The 17,091-nt window shown below is 40.0% G+C and overlaps 1 protein-coding gene and 1 non-coding gene across 3 annotated transcripts; one reads left to right on the top strand and one right to left on the bottom strand.

Annotated features, from left to right (window-relative positions):
* Nucleotides 1-621: 621 nt before the first annotated feature.
* fam114a1 (family with sequence similarity 114 member A1) lies at nt 622-15,582 on the bottom strand. Of its 2 annotated transcripts, none has more exons than XM_085162324.1 (13): nt 15,473-15,578; nt 12,695-13,021; nt 12,096-12,180; nt 10,724-10,956; nt 8,969-9,103; nt 8,629-8,781; nt 8,365-8,545; nt 6,732-6,817; nt 5,074-5,286; nt 4,747-4,886; nt 3,217-3,289; nt 2,675-2,728; nt 622-1,972 (listed from the first exon to the last, which is right to left on the bottom strand). In XM_085162324.1, exons 2-13 carry the CDS (start codon nt 13,013-13,015, stop codon nt 1,847-1,849), a joined length of 1,800 nt encoding a protein of 599 aa, XP_085018450.1. In that variant the 5' UTR covers nt 13,016-13,021; nt 15,473-15,578; the 3' UTR covers nt 622-1,846. The 2 variants fall into 2 exon arrangements, with proteins under 2 accessions (XP_085018450.1, XP_085018449.1); XM_085162323.1 differs by having other exon boundaries at nt 624-1,972; nt 8,404-8,545; nt 15,473-15,582.
* Nucleotides 15,583-16,008: 426 nt separating this feature from the next.
* Nucleotides 16,009-16,080, top strand: trnap-agg (transfer RNA proline (anticodon AGG)). Its single transcript has one exon. It is a non-coding gene; the product is annotated as a tRNA-Pro (tRNA).
* Nucleotides 16,081-17,091: the final 1,011 nt, after the last annotated feature.

The following is a 17,091-nucleotide window of genomic DNA, read 5'->3' as shown; positions in this document are numbered from 1 at the left end:
TTTTAAATCTTTATGCAAAACACATTCTCACTCAACATTTTTAAAATGATGGAGGGTGTCAGAGGGAGACATGAAAAATATTTTAACTTATGGGTCATTCCACCTTATATCGCTCATCACATTTTTAGATCATTTTCGGCTCAACCACCTGTGTATTGCTTGAAAATCTAATGGTTTAAAACTTGGATGACTATAATCTAGCTGTGAAGTTTCAGCCTTGTGTATCAAATACTTTTTTGGACATGTTTTGTTTTTCTTTTCTGAGGCAATGTTTCAACATGTATATCTCAAAAATGTCCAAGATAAAAGCCTAAAACTTTCTCTGATCTTTCTTTCTCCATAAGATAGAATCAGGGTCTGTAATTTGGAAACAATGCTTAAAAATGTCTGGGTGGATTGAGCAAACACAACAAGTTGCACACTAGAGACATCAGCTCATTATTTAATATGAAAGAACAAATTTCAGGAGCTTCCAGATGTAAGTAAATTATCTTGTAAAGTATATGCATATTTGCTATTTTCATGACCCACTGGATGAGTCTAATAATGATGTTTAATTTTGAAATATACAAAAATGCAATATATACTGATTTTTTCTTGTACATACAAATAAATATTGCACAATGTTGTATCTTTAAATTTGAATTCAGACTGGAGCTGGTCGAGCAGATGGCCCACAATAATTTGAGATAAATTGACCCTTATACCAACAGTTTTGCAGAGTGAGGCAGTTTTAATGCATATTTATAACCAAAGAATCAGAAGTTACACTCAGTTTCAGCAAAGATTGCTGTGTGCGAGTTATACAATCCACATCTACCTATCGTGTTTCAATAACCTTTAAAGTGAGTGAACAATGAGTTAGCTCATTGTTTAGCAACAAACAGACGCACATGATGGAGTAATTCCAGCTAAAGAGCTCAATGTCCCCTTTAGGATTTAGCAAAAGCCAAAATCAGAGTTTAAAGAGAGTCAAAATTCACTAAATGAATGATAGTGTTTAAAAGGTGTTACATAACACAAGTGTTCACTATTTGCTTCCACAAAAAATGTCTCTAAAATCAGTTATTGCAGGTTTGAATTAATAACCCCCCCCAAAACAGACAGTTTTTGTTTTACTGGGGTAATTAAATGTTTTATTGTTATTTTGTTGCTGTATTTCACACGGTTTGGTTTTGGTGTAGCCAAACTAGCCGATTCCCTTCAAAAGGCTGTGGTTTTACTTTTAGTGTAGAGAGTGGTATCGCTCATCTAATTCAGTCCAACAACAAGACGCAAACAGAAATTAATTAACCGACATCACATTAGTAATGTCCACAACAAAAGATGGAAATAAAACATAAGGTAGTGTTGTTTCATATAATTTAACACAGAAAACAAAATAAGTATGATATTACTATATATAATCACTGACGCTGGTATTTTATCTTAACCTGCAATTAAACAGTCAACACAACAGACACTCTACTAGTGTTAGTCAATGTTTTTTTCCGTTGTGCAAAGAAAGCTCAATGTACAATAATGTAGAGTTGGATCAGTACAATCAGTAATATTCTGGTTTTTGGTTTTGAGGCGTGGACGTCATTTTGGTTTCTTAAAGCAAAACATCAACGGCAAAACAGGCAAAGTAACATTCAGAGACACAACGTGGCACAAACACACAAACAAAGCGTATGCGAGCTACCACTACGTGTGTCAGTTAAACGGGTATCTTCCTGATGATATTCTCTGTGTTCTGTTACTATTTGGCACTTAGTGTAGATTAAAGCACTTGTTCTGGTAACTCTATTCTCTATACTTTACTGTACAACAATAGACACACTGGCAGGCGGTTGCACAGGCAGTGTTAATGCTGAATCTGTGCTGCGGCCTCTGTGGTGGGTCGGCAGTGTTGGCTCTGGATGTGGGAGATCTGCAGGATGGGCAGCAGCAGCTGAAATGCATTCTGGATGTAGTTGGTGCTGTTGGAGCCCTGCGGATAGGAAACAACCCATCATCTTCATCACATGTCACAGTCATCATCAGTAGATGTAGCATAGTGCTGAACAATATATATGTTCAGCACTATATATACATATATGTATATATGTATATACATATATACATATATGTATATATATGTATATATGTATATATGTAAATATATATACATATATATACATATATGTATATAATTGAGAGTTTCAAAGACTGATGGCTTGGGGACAGAAACTGTTCTCTTGCTATTCTGCTCCAACAGCTGTAAATCCTCTAGCTAGACACTGGTAGAATAATCCATGATGGGGATGGATGGAATATAACAATGCTACATGTGCACAGTTTGTGTGCACAGCTCTGGATGTTTCTGGTCATCCAGAAATTCCTCGAGGCATTAAACATGTGCTGTGCTCACAAGAAAACAATGCCTCCTGGCATCGCTGTCACAGAGATATAACAATAAAAATGAGGAAAGATTTGTTTCTAGAGATGCAATTTGTATAAAAAAAAGCATTCTGAAAAATGTTGTCTTTAAACACTGTGTGGATCTCGTCTGAGTGCCTCTTAAAACTAAGTTCCCATTGCATTAGTGATGATGATCCTGATCATTTATCTGTCAGTCATCATGAGACTGCTACATCATTAATTTTATCCATTTTTATTTTTATTCACGATGTTCAAAGTAAAAAAATCTCACCTCTAGCAGCAGGCTCTCTACCAGTGGGTTCAGCTCTTCTGCTTTCCTCTGGCCCTAAAAAAGAGAGGCAGTGACACTCGTGAGATCAATAAAAGATGATGGAGTAGCAGAAAAACACAAGTACAAAGACAAAGATCAAAAATTATTTTACTACTGTCAGCAGAGCCTATGAAAAAAAACCCAAACAAACAAAAGAAACAGTGACTTGATCCAACAAACAAATATTCACACATCAGCTGTCTGATATATCTCCTGCTACATCTAAAAAGCTCTGCTGTCAGTGAGTCACGTTGTTGTAGTGGGAGAAATGTTTACTACAACGAATACAACCACTGTATTTATTATGAGTCAGCTCTATTTAGACTGCTCTGTTGGCATAAATACTCATTAGAGCACCCCGTGTGTATTCATACAACTTAAAATAGTCCCCAACTGAACTAAAGTTAAACCCCAATGGATACTTGACAATAGCAAACATTATTAGAATAGTCACAATCATCCCTAATGTTCACACACCCACATGCACACACACTCTCACCTACCCCAACATCGAGCAGCGTATCAGAGAACTTCTTGGCCAAACACTCCACCTCCTTACACATGGCACATGTCAACCTGCAATAAGAAGAGTGGATTTGAGCATGCATCACTCCTTGGAGTAGTGATACTATCTCTTCCTTGACCTCTCTACCTCACAGATACACACACACAGACATGCAGACACACATTATGTGCAAATGGATTATTTCTTCACATTTAGTCAAGACCTATTGCTTTTGCTAGCTCTTTAATTGTAGACCTAATGCCAACTGTTCTTATTTCAGTGCCCCTCAATCCCCTTTTCTCTCTGTCCTCCTCTCTCCTTGGTACCAGGGGGATTCACTCAACTGATCCTGGTACAACAGATCCTTATCAAAGCCTTCCCCAAGCTGCAGCACCTGCCCTAGCACAGGGCAGAAAAAAAGAAAAATCAGACCCCCTAACTGGACTGACTTTAGCTTTGATAACAGCACATGTTTTTCATAAGCTTATGCACACGTGAACTGTGCAACATTTATTTTGATCATTTTTGACCAACATCTTGTGTTGATGATGAGCATGTTGGATTGTTAAGTTATCTCCAACACATCCCAGTGGGGTTAATGTCTGGAGTCTGTTGCGTCTAATCCACGTGAAAATGACGTCTCCTATTCCCTGAACTCCCTGAACCACTCTTTTACAATTTGAGCCTGATGAATCCAACCCAACCACATTGGAAGAAAACATTTATTAAAGGAAAAACCTGGTCATTCAGTATTTTCAGGTAGTAAGCTGACCTCAATTTCTGAACCAATCCCAGATCGTACACTGCCCCCACAGGCTTGTACAGCAGAAACCTGACATGATGAATGCATCACTTCACCCGCCTCTCTTCTTGCCCTGATCCATCACTCTGGAACAGAGTAAATCTGAACTCATTAAACCACATGACCCTTTTTTCATTTACTCCAATCTTTATGCTCCCGAACATACTGAAGCCTTTTTCCTGATTAGCCTCACTGATAAGTGGCTTTCTTAAGGCTACACAGCTGTTTAGTCCCAATCACTTGAGCTGTTCTCGCACTGTGTGTGTGGAAAGGCTCTTACATGCACGATAAAACATTTCCACTGCTGATTTTTTATCATTTCATTCTAATTTTAGCAGTTCCAACAATCTCCTTAGTTGTTTTCTTTGCTTGACACAGGCCAATAATTTCAGTGAAACGCAGTAACAGCTGACACGGTTGTCTAAGAAATGATAAGCTCTTATGTATTTGCCTAGTTAAATCCAGGTGGTGACTTGTCTTTTGGCCAGGCAGTGTATGCGACTGTTTCAGTCTTCTTTGCTTGTGAACCTAACCTCAACAATCACAAATGTCAAATCCCAAACATTTCCATTATTTCCCTTAGCAAAGACATAACAACAGCTTATACTGATCTCCTGGAGGCTTACTCTAACCCGTACCATAACCTTGAACCTGTCAAGGGGATACCCACAGAAGGAAGTTCCCATAATGTAAGTGTGTAATACAAGTACACATTCACACACATACCTGGTGAGGACGTGTGACTGGTCTCTGGCTGGTTTCTCTTGCTCCTGGCCGTGGAGGATGAGCTCCGCCACCTTGTGGAGCTGCTCGATGCTGCGAGCCGTCACTTCTGCCAGACTGCTGACCGATGACAGGTAGATGGCCTGATGAGAGGAAGGTGAGTGTACACACACACACACACACACACACACACACACACACACACACACACACACACACACACACACAGAATAAGTGATTCAAATCAAATAAGGCAGTGATAGCAGGAAGAAAAGGTGACCAAATTTAAACTTGAAAGCATAAGTCATAACAGTGCAGATGAGACGTCACCTCTACAGATATGGGGTCGCTCTCCTTTGGCTCTTCTCCTCCCTTCATCTCCTCCTCCTCACCCTTCTTCTCCCCCAGCTCTTCTCCGTCTTTCTTCTTCTCTTCCTTTTTGTTCTCCTCTCCTCCTGGCTGGTCCTGCGTTTCCCTGCCAACTGTCTCTGTAGTGATAGGTTGTTCCACCTTGCTCACCCAATCATGGGCCCTCATTCGAGCCTGGAGATGCATAATTACCACTCATCAGGTCTGCATGAAGACACATTCCCACCCTGATCCTGATGTATGCTAATTAGATGCGTATACATGGATATATGCTAATATTGGTTTTTATATATGTGAATGTGATTATGCAGGATGGCTTTAGGGGCTGATAACTTTTAAATTAGCTTTGCAGCAGGATGCAGAGTTACTATGTTGAGTGTAGATGCAAAGATGAGTATTTTTGTAGCTTCGTGGAGCGTTTTTAGGAAGAATGATTGGTGGTTGTTAGAATATTCCTGGTACTAAACTACACTATGGAATTTGAAATGCATGATTTCAACACAATTTCATAATAAAATGAGGTATAAACTAATACTCATAACACAGCTTTACAGAAGAAAAATCAAAGATTTTCTTTCCAAATCAGAATCATCTGTGCATTACACCTACAGGAGCGTTTATGACAACCCAGAAAAAAAACAACAACCCTTCTCCATCAAACTTTAGAGCAGGCACGATTCGGTCAGGCAGGTGGTGTTCATGTGGCACTCGCCAAAGCCAGATCGATGATGTATTGCTTGCGTGCTGCTTCTCAGCCACAGAAACCCAAGTCATGAAGCACCGGGCGCACAGTTTTTGTGCTGATGTCGAAACCCTGCAGTTACTCAGTCAGCAGAGCACTATGTGCCTCAGCACTCGGCAATCCTGTGCTGTGACGTTACGTGACTTGCGGTGATTCCTAAATGCTTCTGCTTTGCAGTAACACCACTTACAGTTGACTTGTTGCAACAGCTGAATCAGAGTTGCAACACTGGCATTTCTCTATCACAGTGCCACCTTCAAATTCAGTGAGCTTTTTAGAACAACCCACTCTTTCACAAATGTTTATAAAGGCAGGCTGCCTTTATATACCTGTGGCCACGAGACTGAAAACACCTGGATTCATAAATAATGTGGCTCAATACCTTTGTCCATATAATGCAGAATGATATGACATTCAGAGCACAGACAGTATACTGGCTACTTTCTAGACTTCTGTACAATCAGACCTCTTTTTGAAACCAGAGGAGTCGCCTCCTTCTGGACATTAGAGGAAATACAGGTTTTAGGCAATTCAACACTGGCTTCGCTTTTCAGGCACACAACTAAGGTCTGTATTTTATACACAGTCTGTGATTTAAAGGCCCATTACAGACAATCTACCAGAAGGCAAAAAGGCGCTTCACCCACTGATGGTGCTGATGTAAAGTAGGAAGTGTCAGTAACTTAACAACCGGCGTTGCCAATAAAAAAATATACAAGATTGTATTTATTATTAAACTGTACAATTTACAGAAAAGACAGTTAATTTAAAATTGATAGCAAGATGGATGGATGGATGGATAGATAGATAAATAGATAGATAGATAGATAGATAGATAGATAGATGAAAACTACTGGCATCTGTGTGAGTGAGTCACCTTGTTGAGTTTGTCCGGTGTGGCGGCAACATGAAGTTCAAAGAGCAGCTCGGTGAGAACACTCACAAACTCCTCGCCGTCAGCAGCTGATAAAAATACACAAAAGGCATGCACCACCTCGTGTCAGTTTACTTAAATACACAAAGCACGTGTTAAAGTGTGATGCTACATGCATTTACACCACATGTCAGGAATCATTCGATTTACTCCATGCTGAGATCACGAAGCGTATATTCTTGTTGTCATGCCAACGTAATTCAAACTCCTGTGTATAAATTACAGCTGGAATTGTAAAACATGCAGATTTGGTGTCTGGATCTTATGGATTGTTTCTGTTGCCTTTTCTTGAGTCTGCAAATGTGTCGGTGGCCACTGAACACCAAACGCCGGATCAGGCATCTTGTTCAACCCTCCAAGCAAAAGGGCGCCTGCCTGCTTGGAGCTGTGCACCTCCATGACATCCCCTGAAGGTGCCTCTCACAAACCCTTTAAAATGTAAAGTGGTGAGATGTGACGAGACCAAAACTTGGCATCACACTGACACAATTTCACTCCAGTAGAACATTTTCTACTTCTTTAGCAGATTAGGAACAGTCACCGTCATCGCTGATTCCCGTAAGGATCTAAGGTTTTCAGGGCTTTTAGGAAGAGGAAATATAATTTGGGTAAGTTCTAGGATGCAGAGAATATCACAGATTGATGTGACTTGTCATAAGAGAGTGAATAAAACAAAAATGTTAGGTCAGATAATAAGACGTTTGGGATCAAAAGGGTGGCTGATCATAACCCTAGGCAGACCTACTTGTCAGGTTAGGTTACCTGTACCAGTGACCAGTGATGATATTAATGCAATATTATTAGAGGCTGAACTGGGTCAGAACAAGAGAGTTCAAGCAAAGGAATGCTAGTTTATGAGGAAAAGGTCCAGATTTTCTTAATTTTTTTTTTTGTGGAGTTTAGATGACCCCCATATAAACAAAGAAAAGAACATATTTTTGTGTGCTGACAGAGCCTGACTCAAGGATGACAACGCAGTTAGTCTGGTCACGTTTTTACTGAAGCCAGGCAGTGTCTTTCATCTTGTTATAAGATGCTAAAAGATCATCTTGTATCAGTAACAGGAGAAGGAGGGGTACTCAGGCCATTTTTCATAAGTTTGTTGCCTCATAAGAAACAAAGGAAAAGTCATTGCCTCACTTTTTTCCTGCAATGTTGCTGAAACTGGAGAAGGCTGTTTAAACGGCTTTAAACAGCAACCAAATACCACAGGATTAGTCTTTGTGTCTGAAACTGATGGAGCACGCTTTTAAAAAGCACTCTTTGAATCTGCACAAAATAACTTTCTGCCCAACTGCACAAACTTTGAAAAGAGTAAAACTAAAATAAGTGAGCTAAAGATCCCTGAGGAACAACAGCAGGCTGCCCACAGCCAGCATCAGAGATAAGCGCAGTCATGAGTGTGTTCAACACCAAACCCTGTTTCTAACAGTTTGGGTTATCATTTCCCATCCAGGTGCCTCTGATCCCACATTATCAGGAGTCCCCATGTCTGTCAAAGCCACCTGATCCTGGGTCAGCGCTAAGGGACCACCTCCACCTACAGCAGGTCTAGCAGTCGATCTGGGTCACTCACATAAGGGGGTAGAACAGTGTAATTGGGAACTAAGATCACCGTTATCCTTCGTCTGTCCTCCTCCTTCTGTCTCCACATCCTCCTCTTCCTCTTGCTTGATGAAAATCTCCTTGATGTAAATCAGCTCCTTCTTCACCTCCTCCTGCTCCTCTTCGGTCAGGGAGGAGAGGAAGGCTTGAACCTAAAATCACAGCTGCAGGTAAACCGCTTGAAACAGGCAGTGTTTCTGAAGCGCTTTCTGTATTCCTGACACTCGCGCCTTACCTTTGCTTCACTCTCATTGGACAGAATCTCCAGGGCCTCCAGGTGTGACAAGCCCTGGTAGTCATCAAAAAGAATACCGTAGTGAGCTGTGGGAGCACTGATAGGCTGGTTACTCAGACGGGCCCGCTCCTTCTCCTTGGCTTCCTTCAACATCTGAAAAAAGAAAAAAAAAATCAGAAAAAACAGAGCTACCAATTTAAAGCAATTACACCTCACCAAAGTACACGCACGCACACGCACACACACACACGTACACACACACACACACACACACACACACACACCAGTTTCAGATTCATTTCTTATCTGACAAGATGAGATGAAATGGTCAGTTGCATGCCTGACTAAGTGACGCGGTCTTCTGCATCAGAGTTTTGGTCTTTTTAAAACCCGGGTCACTCTCTGCAAGAACAGTCATGGTCTTCTTTCCAATGAACTCCAAGGCATCCAAGCCTCCACTGATCACTGACTTACCCTGAGAGACACAGAGAGACAGATGCAGAGCGATGGGAGGGTGGGAGGGGAAAGGCATTTCAGAAAACTACCTGTTAAAGAAAACAATAAAAAAAACAAAATAGGATTGACCAACAAAATTGTAAATTTAGATAGCACACTTTTATAAAATGTTGTAATTTAAATAATATCATACTGAAAGTTTGCATACTGAAAACTAAATGAATTCAGTTAAAAAAAATATGAGCTTGCTCTTGGTTTATTGAGGTCCATGAGTGCCAAAATGAATGAAATAAATACATTGTTAACTAATTAAATGTGTCATGAATTAATTAACCCTTTAAATCTCAGTCAGTTCAGTCAAGAACAAAGAGGGAAAAAATTAAGTGAATGTTTTTGCAAAATAGTTAAGTAGGATTGTAATTTTAAAACTGCAGCCTTCTGCCAAAAATCAAGAGATCATTGCTTACAATCCATAACAGCTCACAACTGCTTCCAGTCGGATTTTCAAAGCACAGATGATGTCTTTAACTTTAACTGTGCTCCTTCACACAGCAGGAAATCGAGAGGCATGTGTTAATGAGAAATATTTCAGCTTACTAAAACTGTGAATTAAGGTACTTAATACGTAACACAAATAAATAAATCGTTCACAGCACTGAAGGAGCTCGACTTTTCTATCGACCTTGGCTTGCCATCGAACACAGATTGAGGAACGCCGCAGGGAAGGAGAGGAGAGGAGCTGGCAGCAACGTCCAGAGGAGGATCAGTAAATCAAGGACTGTCTTCTGCAGTGTGGACGCTGTCTGAAGTCATCACAGTCAAGCACTCTCACCAATCTGAGGCTATAATAGAGCTGTGCTGTGTCTGCTGTAACTCTATAGGCTAAATTAGTTAAAGGGTTAACTAATTAAATAGGTTAAGCTCTGTAGAGTTCATTCTTTTTAAAATCTCACTTATATTTTGAGACATCTTATTAAAGTTTATTTTGGATTAACCTGATTTTGTAGATTAAGTAAGCCCCACTTTCAGATTACTTACTTCTATTTGCATCTACTTGTCTGCTAATACTGTAGCATTCAGGGTTAATAGGGAAGCTTTTCAATTATGTTTGCAATTCAGCAGCAGTTTTATATGCTTATACGTTAGGAGCAAAACTGTGACACCACTAGTGCATTACACTGATCACTGACTTATCCTGAGAGAGACAGAGAGAACCTGAAATCTAAATATTTAAAAATTTTGCCAGGAGGAAGGAGAACGACTGAGGGCGACCATAAAAAACTCTCACTAAGTCTAAAAGTCTCAGGAGACTGCTGTGGATCTTCTGATTAAACTGAACGACCTCCAAACATTCAGTAAAGCACATCATCAGAAACAAGCACAACTCCATCACACAGACAGCTCTGCTGTGGACACCAAAGTGCAAAAGAGAGCGCCCTAAGACCACATGGCAGCAGACTGTCGAGGCGGCATTATGGGCACTAAGAAAACGAGACAACTCTTCATATCTGAGTACATGACTGCCTGGTGAAATGTATGATTTAATCGCCACTAACACTTTTTCATGACATGGTTTGGAAACTTCATCAGATGGATACCTTTTGTGTGTCTCTCTGTGCGTGTATGTGTGTTCACTCACAGTGTTTTGTACGGCATGTGTGATTGTAGAGAAAACGCCCCTGCTAGAAGCTGTGGCTGCAATAGGAGAAGACGACTCCCCGGAGTTAGACAGGTCAATCTCTCTGCTTTCGACTCCTCCTTCTGTCTTCTCCTCCGCTCCCTCCTCCTCTTCCTGTGCCTCCTCTCCAACTGAGGTTCTGTGGAGACGAAGTGCCTCTCCTGCCTTCACCTTTACTGAGGTCAGGCTTTGACCTGCACACAGAAAGCAGCAAATTAAAGACTCACATACTGAGGAGAAGTAGACATTGATGGTCTATTTCTCCTGCTTGCCAGCGACATTTCTCATTACATATATAAAAACACATGGTCCTATAATAATCCTGGCTGAAATCTATGAGCCAATTTTGAAACCGCCAGAATGATGTCAGAAGTAAGACAAGCGAAAAAACGTTTCTTCACTTGCTTGTGGAAGGACTTTGTGCTTCTCTGTTACTATCACCTTGCTATCAGGTCCCTGCTACTGCAGAAATACCGTACCAGCGATTTCTGAATCGCTACACATGAGCAAATACACATATAGATATTGTTAAAGTGTTTATGTGATGACAGTGTGTATTTTCAAATTGTGCATCTTGGAAAACATTGTTGCACCACAAATCGTGTACAGATTTTGGGTCCTTTCATAGTTATGGTGTATTTGACATTCCTGTGTTGGTGTTTGTGCATCGTCATTTGTGCAACTGACCAGTCATGTTGCTGTGATGTCACAGCTGTGCAATGGAGGGGAAAAAGAAAACAAATAGCTCTGTTTTTATAAAACACCCTCCTGGAATAAATAGTAAGCACTGCAAGTGCTTTCTTTATTAATTCATACAATATAATAAATTTACTATGGAGTTAGGTTTTTGTTAGCCAAATTTAACTCATGTTAGTTCGCTAGTAATAGCTTTCAATAGCATTAGCTACCTTCTCAGTTAATGCTAACTGTATGCTCACACAACATCACTGATCAGTTTCAATGTTGACCCTGAACCAAAATTATTATGGTGACGCGAGAACAACACCAACATGGGGATATCAGATTGTGCCACAGTTATGCACAACTGGCCAATCACAGGGTGAAGTGTAATTCAGTTCAATTCAATTCCATTCATACAGCACCAAATCACAAGGCCACAATGCGCTTAATATTGTAAGATAAAGACCCAACAATAATACAGAGAAACAATCAGATGACCCTATGGGCAAGCACTTTGGCGATAGTGGAAAGGAAAAACTCTCCTTTAACAGGACAAAACCTCTGGCAGAACCAGCTCAGGGAGGGACTGGTGGTGAGTGAAATGGGTGTAAATGTGAAGAAATTAATTGGATGAGAAAAACCTGGGACATACCCACTGTGGAGGTGGCAGTGGTCAGAAGAGATTTTCCCCATGAACTCCAAGCTCCCCAACCTTTTTCTTTGTCCAGGACTGACTTCTGTGCGCAAATATCCATCATAGGAAACGAATAAAACTGTTAACTGTTTGGTCTATAATATGTGTGAAAGTACAAAACAAATGACAATCACAAATCTCTAAATACATATCATAATTGCTTGTTTATTATTACATATTTCAAAATGTCAATATGAAGCTGTATTACACATAGAAAGGCTGGATCTTAGCTTTAAGGAAATTCATGTATCATGAAAACAGAGAAACTAGCAGTTTTCATCAATCAAAATAACTAACGAGAAGTTAATAGGCTTTGGCTTTGTCAAGTTAAAAGACAGTGTAACACCTTCAGTGTCACTTATTTAAAGATTTCAGTGATTGTATGTATATATTTGAGCCTGTATATACAATTTCCTGAATAAAAATCCTAAATATAGTCAAAATTCTTGTTTCTTTGAAGTTCTTTAAAACTGTGTACAAGTGTATCTATGAGACATTTTGCTCTCAGTGCTTTGTGTCAAGGAAACATAAATCAAACTTCAGCTTGTAAAACAAACCTCCACATCTTCCTCTGCAGCCTCTGTGTCTGGCTCCAGGCTCACTGGTTGGTCACATTCAGTCACCTGACTCTCTGCAGGAGACTCTGGTTGGTCAGCCTGACCCTCTAATGTCTCAGAGGTGGTGGTGTTCTCTGTGGTCGACTGCTCTTTGGACTGATCAAAACTCTCAGGGGAGAAAAGAGGCTGCAGTGGATCTGCAGGGGGTGTACCGGCTGCTGGTACATCCTGACCGAGGCCGGGGACAGGGTCGGGGGGCTGAACAGGTGGAGGGGTGGGGTCTGTGGAGGGGTCAGCATCAGAGGAGGCAGCCTGAGACATGATGATCTGCAAAAAGTTGGATTTTTAGTGGAAAACTGCTCATCTGTGTCTTTCGTATAAATGCACTTTCCCTAAGACCAAAACACTGTTTATACAAATCTAAGCATAAAGTGGAAACACTCAGTTCTTACACGTTTTATCATGTGTGAAACTCTTGAGGCCTGGCACATTCACACAGCATTTAATTATTAGTGTGAATTAGACTTTTCATTGGGTTTAACTTTAGTGACACTAAACAATGTTCCTCAAATTATGAAGTATTAAGAGTAACAACTGTGTAAACTGTGCCAAAGAGGATTGAGGAAAAAGTCAATCAAGCTGTGTCTGTATCCCACACATACGTCACAAGAGGTCTGATTGGGCTAAAAACATCTGGCTTTAAGGACTGGGAGCTTTTTTCTGCAGCTCACTGTACTTGCAATTGAACATGTTGTAAGGGACTTTTGTTGATAATATATAATGTATTCAATAACAATTAAAAAACTGGGGTATATAGAGACTCCTGGACCATTTAAAGCAGGGATGTCAAACATAAAGCCCGGGGGCCACAATTGGCCGGGTGAAGTCTCGAATCCGGTCCCCTGGACAGCTTTAGAAAGGGGCGCATAGATTTTGAACCTTTGACTGTATTTTCATAAGTTTCACAGATTTTCCTATTGATAAAGACCACCCACCTTCATTGCTGCAATTTTACACAGGTATTATTTAGTTTCTCTGGTCCCACCCACTTAAGATCAAAATGGGCTTTATGTGGCCCATGTAAAAGGAGTTTGACATTCCTGGTTTAAAGTGATGTAGAATAAGTATTTTTTTTTTTAAATATATAAATAAAAATGAAAATCATAAAAAATGACAACTTGGATTTCTACCCCATCCATCCATCCCTCCCAGTCACATGCAGCAGTCCCTGAAGACATACCCAGACCCCCTTCTTACCGGTCACCTGCTCCTTACCGAGCTCAGCCCAGGCCAGGTGAGAGATATAATCTCAGGCATGCCTGTCTCGGGTCTGCACTGGTGCCTCAGATTTGGCTTGGGAATTAGTGATTGACACCATTATTTAACACACACCATTTTCAGTGCATGGGAGATCCACGTTTAGCCACTCTGGCACCAACAACCCAAGGGACTCCACTTGAGTGGGTATCTCTTTTATCTCACCCTGGTTTTTACTTAAGGTGCAGTACCATTTATTCTTATTTTTGTTTTCTTTTTAGCCCTTTATTATTTATTTAACTTATTTATTTCCATATCTTAAAGTTGCAGTTTGTTTTTGTATTTTCTCTTTGAAGCATTCTGGGGTGCAGGTGTGCATTAAATAATCTGTAAATAAAGAGTCGAGTTTCTATCTTATTCTAAACGGTTGCAGCAATGAACAGTTATCCCGATTCTCTAATAAAAACGATGGATACTATTTATTTTATTTGGCCTGGAATTAGAGACATTTTCTCGCTATGCTCTCCTTTTTTTCCTCTTCTCGTTCCCTTCAACCTCCCACCATATGGTGGCAGATAGCTGTCCCTCAATGAAGCTAGATTTTATCCTATTAAAAAAAGAGTTTTTCCTTCCCGCCATTGCCAAGTGTCGTAAATAAGTGAGTGAGGTTTTAAATTTGATTTTTTTCATTAAAGCTGCAGTAGAAAGTGCCGTGAGGGGAATTGTTGTTGTGAACAACTAAATAAAACTGGACTCAACTGTGCTAAAATTAAAGCGACGGTACTGCTGGTCATTTCATGTCCGATGTTGCCATCTTGTGTTCAGTTGCTGTACTCAGATGCATATGACTATCACTCAGTGATTTTATTAGTTAAAATGAGTTTTCTACCAGAAAAAGGTCCTTGTGCAGAACGTTTTTTGTTTTTTAAATCAGAAGAGCTGGTGTGGTTAAAAATAATAATTAATATATATATATATATATATATATATATATATATATATATATATATATATATATAAACTTTCACAAAATAGAAAAATATGTTTTGACCGACACAAAAAATGCTTTAAACAGATACTGGAAACCACGGTCTCATAATTCTCATTTTGCATTTTGAGCAGTAACAATAATCTTGCACTTTTGACATAAATTATATAAACATCTTTTCATCTGACTCATATAGCGCGTGACAAATAATAATTCAATAATGCTAGCACCTAAGTAAGGATGTATTAAAGACTGCCCTGCCTTTTTAGGGCGATTTATAGCATTAATACAACGTGACAGCATAGACAACGCTGTATTAGAGACAGGCAACAAAGAGCACTGTTATGCTCTACTTTCACGCTAACATGAATGGATGTTTCTCACTTCCTAAGCACACACAAAAACAAAGCGATGCAGCAAATTTATGAAAGACTAATCTCAAGTTGAACTGCAGTTCTTCGCTTGTATAGTCAAAGGAAAATTATAAAGCTGGGAGACAGTTTTGTTTTTATGAAAGTGACAGTGCAGCTCACCCGTTTGGTGCCAGCCAGCGGCTCTTCCGCCCCGCCACGTCGGCAGGCCGGTGGTCTGTGACTGCGCCAAAGAGTAACAGCTGACAAGAGAGTTCTCTGCCTCGGGAGCGACTCTGATGAGCTAAGCTAACACAACTTCACAGACGGGCAAAAAACTACAGAGCACACAAAAACAAACTGTACGTGTGTGTGTGTGTGTTTTTCCTCCAATAATTAGAAAACTACACCACAGTTTCAATATAGCATTCTGTTTCAGAATGCGACCGCTGAATAAGTTAGGCCAGACATAAAATAAATGACGCCAGTCAAAATAGCAGCGAAGTTGCATCTATGTAGGAGTGAATCATTTCAGTTTGTCTGGCTCTTTAGAGGAGCAACACCTCTATTCTGAAGCTCAGTGAAACGAGAGTCCGTACAACAGCTGTTGTTACACGCAAAACCCCACAAAAACAAATAAAACAAAACAGACTAACATGAGTACAACTAGTGATGACGAGGACGATTTATATACATGGTAATTTGCCGACTCGCTCAGCGGCTCGTTGGTCTAGGGGTATGATTCTCGCTTAGGGTGCGAGAGGTCCCGGGTTCAAATCCCGGACGAGCCCTCGCTTTTTCTTACGTTTGTACCATCTCTAATATGCACAACGCAGAAAATCCAAAGTAAAGGGCTATTGCACGAAATTAGTATGCAGGCTGCAAGGCAGTGTAACATTTTAACATTTCTAACTTTGAAATAAACTATAGGTCACAGGTTTGGTATTTAGTAAACAAAGAACAAATATGTTTTATTTGAATTCAACTACTCCACCTCTCTCACAAAGAAAATCTAGTGACATTAAAAGTCATGTTACAGTCTTTTAACACTCTTGTGTTCTCCTTATCCCAAAAATAATAATCACTAAGCTGATGATAACCATTATTTCACCTGCTGTTCTGTCTGGTTATCATCAGTAGGGATCATGCATTCATAAACTGGCACACCTCTTTTAATCCACACCTGACAACTGTAACAATTCTAAGTGCTGTCACTTCATTTTCTTTGTGGGAGTTCCCTGAACAGAGAGATTAAATTTCACTTGACTGTAAAAACGTCCTTTCATGCTTTCTTCAGGTGCAAGGGGTGAGTGCTAGACTAAACATGCTGTGCAGTCAAACATAAAGAATCCAAAAAGCTTAGAGTGAAGTCTCTGAAAATGGATGTTTTTATTTAAAAAAAATTAAATCTGCTCAAATCTCTAATGCTCCATAACTACTTCATGATGCAAATGAGTAAAGATTTTGCACCATAAGCTTTTTGTGTGGTTTGCGGCATTTTTGTAGGAACTACCTTCTGCAAACCACACATCACAGCAGATCTCAATACTATCTTGTAATTTCTTCCTTTTGCTCTTACTGCTACCCTCATACACATATCACCCTCGACCCTCATTTCCACTCACTTTGCCTTGTCTTTACCTCTCTTTGTGTACTGTCCAAGTATTTAAGCTCATCCACTTTCACCTTTCCATCTGTCTCCCTCTCATTCACATGAATGCATTTTTTATGCCTTCACCTCTCCGGCCTGTCTTCCACCTGCGCCTACTGTCACTACAGATCACAAAGTCATCTGCAAACAT

The sequence above is a fragment of the Neolamprologus multifasciatus genome, chromosome 6 (genome assembly GCF_963576455.1).
Source record: "Neolamprologus multifasciatus chromosome 6, fNeoMul1.2, whole genome shotgun sequence".
NCBI lineage: Eukaryota > Metazoa > Chordata > Actinopteri > Cichliformes > Cichlidae > Neolamprologus > Neolamprologus multifasciatus.
Note: the sequence above shows the minus strand (reverse complement) of the source record. Positions and strands in the feature narration are given on the sequence as shown.

Bases quoted from the DNA above. Each gene is read 5' to 3' on its own strand.
- fam114a1 (XM_085162324.1), bottom strand. From the start codon at position 13,015: ATGTCTCAGGCTGCCTCCTCTGATGCTGACCCCTCCACAGACCCCACC. The intron at 12,181-12,694 runs GTTTGTTTTACA...ATTTGCGCACAG, and splicing joins CTGCAGAGGAAGATGTGGAG to AAGTCAGTCCTGGACAAAGA. The intron at 3,290-4,746 runs GTATGTGTGTGA...TTCTTATTGCAG, and splicing joins CAGTCACACGTCCTCACCAG to GTTGACATGTGCCATGTGTA.